This window comes from Lethenteron reissneri, chromosome 16 (assembly GCF_015708825.2).
Source record: "Lethenteron reissneri isolate LAM-NWPU_2019-01 chromosome 16, ASM1570882v1, whole genome shotgun sequence".
NCBI lineage: Eukaryota > Metazoa > Chordata > Hyperoartia > Petromyzontiformes > Petromyzontidae > Lethenteron > Lethenteron reissneri.
The window spans coordinates 1,478,918-1,486,090 of record NC_083794.1 but is presented as its reverse complement, the minus strand read 5'-3'; the positions used below and the strand labels follow the sequence as shown (position 1 = coordinate 1,486,090).

Below are 7,173 nucleotides of genomic sequence, written 5' to 3'. Positions count from 1 at the left end.
ACGATGTGGATCAGGGCATTGCGCCATCACACGTTGTATGGGTTGTTCTGGATGACCACAGTCGCACACTGCAGCGTTTTTAATTTTCCATTTGTGTATTGGGTATCCGCATCTACTGCCATGGTTTGCACAGTGGATGCGATTTAGGGTGGAACATGAGCCTCGTGGAAGATCAAACGCAGGGATCTTCTGCATTGGGTCTTTCAAAAGGCGTTCAGTAACCAAGGGTTTATGTGAAACATCATGCTTTTCCACTGTGTCTGTGTCCCACGACCAAATACTAAACCAGTTTCCTTAGATCAGGTTCACTAAGGGTAAATGTACGCGTACCAAATACTTTTTCTGGCATGTTACAATTGAACAGAAGCTAGTTATTATATACCAACCAATAGATTTACAAAAGGGATCACTCTTAGTTTGGTCACTCTTAGCTTGGTAACTCTTAGTTTGGTTACTCTTAGTTTGGTCACTCTTAGTTTGATCTCGAGGGCATGGGGAGATACTCGTGGCTTCGGTGTGCAAAGTCAGCACAAGCCGAGTGAAGTTCACGTCTCATGGGAATGTTTTCCACATCACACAAAGACCTTTTTTTTTCGTGCGAAAGTAACAAAAACCGCCATAAATGAGGGCACAATTGAGATGACTGAAATCTCTCTCCGATTGTTTTCTTGAATGGTATTCACCAATTATACTTAACGTGTCACCAGCCGCTGCTGGCCAACTCCAGTGTCAATCGTGACTCACTACTACGACTCTTTTTATTTTACCAGGTAAGGCCCGCTGACTCTTTTTTCAGTCGGGTCCTGCCAAGTTTTGGTGGGGAGCGATACTGCTGCTCTGTATGTGATCCCAATTGAGTAATTTTCAGATAATTTATGAGCATTGCGATGTTGTGTGCTGTGCATCACTTGATACCACGGACACCACTTGCAACCATGGGATTATCCAGGTGGAACAGCATTTTAGCGAACACAAACTAAAATGTTTCATATGAGGAGATGACTTGGTGATGCTGCATTGGCAGTGGTGCACGAGCACAAATAACGAGAAAACTGAATGACATGAATCAGGGTCACCCGTGGCCTTCAAAGAAAAAAACACGATAGGAGACGTTTTGGGCTATTTGCCATGAAGAAGGCCATTGCCAGAAATGTCGCCTCGGAAATGTTTACTTCTAAACCCACGCGGTCTTATTGATCGATACTTGTACAGCAATATCTCGATATGCGAATGTTCGATATACGCATTTTCAGTATGCCCAGGTTGAGGTTTCGGTCTATGGGTGACCGAGATTTATCCCCTGTGGCCCCCAGGCTATGGAACGCTCTTCCACGAGGAATTAGGAATCTTTGAGTGCGTGGACATTTTAAAAATGCGCCTTAAAACCTATTTATATGCTTCTGCTTATTAAACGTTTAGTTATTTTAATAAATTGTTAAAACGTATTTATAATATTATTTTTGTGCTGAGTGTCTGTTGCTGATGTGTCCTGTACAGCACTTTGAGATCCTTGATGAAAGTGCTGTATAAATATAATTATTATATTAATGGTAAAAAATATATATAAGTAAAACAAGAAATAAATGTACAGAAATAGATAGGTGCTAATAATTAATTTGTTGTCCATCTATAGTACTACATAAATAACAATCGAATTATTATATGATCCGGTTTCTTGAGTGTTGTGCACCCCAATAGGTCACAGAATGTTTGTTTACAATCGTCTCGGCCAAGCAGCGTGCTCTAAGGAGCAGTGGCGTTTGGTGGACAATGTAACCTCACGACTGCGCCCAAGGCTACCCTGGCGAGTGTGAACATTTTTTAACGCACAGTACACTATGTTCTTTATGCCAAGTTTTATTTTTATTTTAATAGTATACAGTATGAAAAATACCTTATTTTCAACATAAATTGTCTTCCTTTACGATATGAATGGTGAGAGGTGTTATAGGATGAAATGGTAAGTTACGGAGGCTGGTGACGCATTCTCATAGGACGAACGTCACAAGCGAATACGATGTTTTGACATACGAACGAAGCTCCAGGCACTAATCTACTGCGTATATATATCGAGCTACGGTGGTATGTGCGTGTTTTACCTGTCCGTCCTGCAGTCGGGAAATTTCAGCAACTCCCTTGTGTCTCTATCAGTGGAGGTCGGGTCTTCCTCCTCTGTTGCACAATGTGCACACCAGCAACAGTAACAACAACACCGCGGCCGTCTAGAGCCCTTCCTCGGGAGCTCTGCCAGCATGGGCCACTGTGTGGGCCCCACACTCCGCGCCGACCGTTTGTACATTTTGCACTACGTGGGCTCTTCCACCCCCCCCCCCCCATAATGGACTCTCAGTTTATATATATATTTTATTACAAAACTGGCAAAATTAACGAAAAGATAAATATTTTAATGAAAATTAAATTATTTTATTTTACCAGGTAAGGCCCGCTGAGCCGCATAGTTATTTTCAGAAGCGACCTGGCCACAAATGACAGGTCAACGAAGTGGCTTGTCATGTGGAATCCACACGACCACGGGGAGAGAGACACGCAAACTTCAAATATACAGCAGCAGTCGTCAGGGTCGGGATTGAACCAACGACCTCCTGCATACCAGGCAAGGTAATTAACATCTCGCCAACCGTAGCGTCAGTCTGGGGCCAGCTGCCCAGAATATCTACACCTCTGGACTGGAGATACGATGAAGCCGTCAATCACGTAAATGCAAATGGCAACCGTTAGTGCGCTACTGCGCTATGGACTCTGGGACTATCGTTAGTAGCAAGCAATTACCCAAACCCGATCCTGCCATCTCCCTGCGCCCCCGCCCCCCCTCATTCACCAACCACACAGACCAGCGTGGTGAAGTACGGTCAATAAAACACACACAAGATTGACATGGTGTAGGGGAGGCCTTTGCATACGCTGGTCCGTTGAAAATGGCTTGAATATTTTTTATCTTTTAATTTTATTCTAAGTCCCGAGCATCAGATATGTCGTATAAGAGAGCAGTGCAAGCACATACCGTGCTGTTTTGAAACGCGCGGGTTTTCAGGAGTGTTGAATGCATCGAAATTGCCGTGACGAAGCCTGCATGAGACACACGAAAGCACGCAGACACAGCGCACACACACGGCACGCGTGCCACGACCTGTCCAGTGAGTTCAAAAGCAGGGAAACGAGCGACGCTGTTCAATCAGAGGGTTCCTTCCATTGTAGCCACGAAATAGTGCCCCTCAGAGCGAGGTGAAGGCACAGCCCTGCAATGGCGGTGCCGCGGGCGTGAGATGTTAACTCCCTCGCCTGGTCTACAGGAGGTCGTGTATTAGATCCCGACCCTGACGCCTGCTGCTGTATATTTGGAGTTTGCATGTCTCTCTCCCCGTGGTCGCGTGGATTTTTCCCCGTGTCCTTCGGTTTCCCCCCCCCCTCCCCCCAAATTTAGAAACACGTGTTGAGAGTATGTTGCTGTTATAAATGTCCACGCGATAAGCCACTTCGTTGAGCTATCATTTGTGGCTAGGTCACTTCTGAAAAAGAGCTACATAGCTCGGTAGGCCTTACCTGGTAACTGGTGGAAGGGCCTCTGAGAGGGAGCGCCAGAGAGCCTCCCTCTAAAGTGTATTTGGCCTACTCTTCCACGCTGGCCAGAAAAGCTGGGGGTACCCACACTCTACCTCACCACACGTGATTTGCCGATTGACTCATTGGAGATGGATAAACAAAGCAAATGGGTAAAAAGCATCTCTCTAATATAACTTTAAACGCTTCAATTAAATTGTATTTATAATTTTATCAGTGAAGGCTCCTGAGCTATATAGCTCTTCTTCTTGGTTCTTTCAGTAAAGTCACCTGAGGACGGCTGCTTGCATGTGGCCGAAACGTCGTGAGAATTGTATTGAATTTACCGAAAGAACCAGAAGATGAATCCCTGCAGTCACGAAAGCTTTAAATCGAAATTTATATAACTCTTTTTAAGAAGCGACCTGGCTATCACAAGTGATGTCTCAACGAAGTGGCAGCCACATTCTCTAAACGCGTGACGTTCATTCTAAATGTGGAGGGAACAACCGGAGGACCCGGAGAAAAGTCCACGCGACCACGGGGAGAGAGACGAGCAAACTTCAAATATACAGCAGCAGACGTCAGTCGGAATTGAACCCACGACCTCCTTCATACCTGGCGAGGTAGTTAACATCTCGCCACCGTGGCGCTCCATGCGTCCAACGCGACACTCTCCATATTGATCCACACAAGGCTTGCGTGCTGCCCCGAAGTGAGAACGCACGACTGCTGGCACACCACGGCGGTGCCAATGGAGAGCGCTGTCGCAGCGTTTCCTGCCCGCGAGCTCTCTCATTCACAAAGCCGTCAGCGTTGACACCGCCGCAACGCACAGCCTCCGTCATTTTCGAAGGCGTCTAATTTTTCCTTGGGTGTGCTGCTTCAACCGTTTCAATGCCCAAACGTCGCTATTGCGTCCCGGCGATTTTTCTTTTGTCTGGAGATTTCTACGAGCAATCTCGAGAAAGTAAGCGGCGCTTCACACGACGTGCCGGATGAAGCTAGTGCGGGGGGCCTGTAGCAAATGTTATAAAGGGGCCCTAAATTAAAAAAAAAACACGTAAATATTAAAACAATACATTTTTACTTGCACAGTAAAATAATTGTATTTTTTCATTTGCTATGCAGCCAGATAATACGACAAATCTCTAACCTTAAACACACAGTCGTTCATAAAGTTGAAGGCGGTATAGTATTATAGTAATAGGGCAAGTGCAGAATCATCGAACCGGAATTGATAGCTTGAAAGCATTTAGCGCGGGTCCCTGGAAATTGCGAGGCCCGTAGCCTTTGTCGTAGCTACTTGTGCTACTACGATAATCCGGCACTGTTCACACGACGTCTCTCGCGCAGACGCGGCAGCCACGCGGAGGCGCGTGGGTAAGCGCCTCGTGGCCTTTGGGCCAAGCCGGGCCTGCGAGGCCGCCTCGTGAACGTGGTGGGCGAACGTGTGAGGTGAACGTGATGGGTGACGGGTGAAAATGTCGGTGAACATATGTGGTGAACGTGGTGGATGTACGTGCGATTGAACATGACGGGTGAAAATGTGGGTGAACGTATGGGTTGAACATGGTGGATGTACATGCGGGTGAACGTGGTGGGTGAATGTGGTGTGTGAACGTGGTGTGTGAACGTGTGAGTGAACGTGGTGAGTGAACGTGGTGAGTGAACGTGGTGAGTGAACGTGGTGAGTGAACGTGGTGTGTGAACGTGGTGAGTGAACGTGGTGTGTGAACGTGTGGGTGAACGTGGTGAGTGAACGTGTGGGTGAACGTGGTGAGTGAACGTGTGGGTGAACGTGGTGGGTGAACGTGTGGGGTGAACGTGGTGTGTGAACGTGGTGGGTGAACGTGGTGGGTGAACGTGGTGTGTGAACGTGGTGTGTGAACGTGTGAGTGAACGTGGTGGGTGAACGTGGTGGGTGAACGTGGTGAGTGAACGTGTGGGGTGAACGTGGTGAGTGAACGTGTGGGGTGAACGTGGTGTGTGAACGTGGTGGGTGAACGTGGTGGATGTACATGTGGGTGTACATGGTGGGTGAATGTGGTGGGTGAACGTGTGAGTGAACGTGGTGAGTGAACGTGTGGGGTGAACGTGGTGGGTGAACGTGTGGGGTGAACGTGGTGGGTGAACGTGGTGGGTGAACGTGTGGGTGAACCTGGTGGGTGAACCTGGTGGGTGAACGTGGTGAGTGAACGTGGTGGGTGAACATGTGAGTGAACGTGGTGAGTGAACGTGTGGGGTTAACGTGGTGGGTGAACCTGGTGGGTGAACGTGGTGGGTGAACATAGTGGGTGAACCTGGTGGGTGAACCTGGTGGGTGAACGTGTGGGGTGAACGTGTGGGGTGAACCTGGTGGGTGAACCTGGTGAGTGAACCTGGTGGGTGAACGTAGTGGGTGAACCTGGTGGGTGAACCTGGTGGGTGAACGTGGTGAGTGAACGTGGTGGGTGAACATGTGAGTGAACGTGTGGGGTGAACGTGGTGAGTGAACGTGGTGAGTGAACGTGGTGGGTGAACGTGGTGGGTGAACGTGGTGGGTGAACGTGGTGAGTGAACGTGGTGGGTGAACGTGGTGGGTGAACGTGGTGAGTGAACGTGGTGGGTGAACATGTGAGTGAACGTGTGGGGTGAACGTAATGAGTGAACGTGGTGAGTGAACGTGGTGGGTGAACGTGGTGAGTGAACGTGGTGGGTGAACGTGGTGGGTGAACGTGGTGGGTGAACGTGGTGAGTGAACGTGGTGGGTGAACGTGGTGAGTGAACGTGGTGGGTGAACGTGGTGGGTGAACGTGGTGAGTGAACGTGGTGAGTGAATGTGGTGGGTGAACGTGGTGAGTGAACGTGGTGGGTGAACGTGGTGAGTGAACGTGGTGAGGGAACGTGTGGGGTGAACGTGGTGGGTGAACGTGGTGGGTGAACGTGTGAGTGAACGTGGTGAGTGAACGTGTGGGTGAAGCCGCTCCCATCGGTGCCGTGCATCACCTGGGAGGTCGGAATTGTTGATGCTGGCAATCAACCGTTGGGCTTTTGTCGTTTTCCGCCTTGTTCGGCGCGGTTTCCGTCGGCGACCCTTCTAGAGGAAAAGCAGAGGCGGCATGAGGGGCGTTCATTGCGTTATCGTGAGAACATCGGCTGTGTTGTGTACGTCCCCTTCACACATCCATCCCGCCACCCACACATCCCATGAACAAAGCCGTTAAAACTTCCAATGTCCACCACGTTATTCCGGAACCTCGATTTTTTCAAAAATCCGCCTCACGATCGCAACGAAGCCAACCACTTTGGCAAAATGACGACGCGGCCCGGCGGCGGAAGCGTTCGCCGCCCGTCGCAGACGTTTGCGGTTCAAGTCTGGCCGGCAGCCCTGGTTAGTTCTTGCCGGTGCGTGGAAGCCATATCGGTGGCGTTTCCTGCACACTGATGACGAGGATCGAGCAAAAGCGCGTGAAGCAACGTGCAGAGGCACGTGCTTGGAATCTCGTCCGAGGCGGCAGGAAACAAAAACACGTGCATGAGAGAATGCACGCACGCAAGCGAAAGGACGTGATATTGGCTGTTAAGAAAAAAGTACCTGACACAAATGCACAATTGAGTGTTATTGTCGAGAAT

General features: G+C 49.1%; 1 protein-coding gene across 2 annotated transcripts in view; it reads right to left on the bottom strand.

Annotated features, from left to right (window-relative positions):
• Positions 1 to 2,095: 2,095 nt before the first annotated feature.
• LOC133342812 (caspase recruitment domain-containing protein 11-like) overlaps positions 2,096 to 7,173 on the bottom strand; it is a 47,677-nt gene continuing 42,599 nt past the window's right edge. For both annotated transcript variants that reach the window (XM_061552112.1, XM_061552111.1), the window contains 3 exons: positions 6,547 to 6,637; positions 3,023 to 3,087; positions 2,096 to 2,172 (listed from right to left, as the gene is read on the bottom strand). In XM_061552112.1, the coding sequence (XP_061408096.1) occupies positions 2,096 to 2,172; positions 3,023 to 3,087; positions 6,547 to 6,637 (233 nt within the window). The remainder of the gene's footprint in view (positions 2,173 to 3,022; positions 3,088 to 6,546; positions 6,638 to 7,173) is intronic.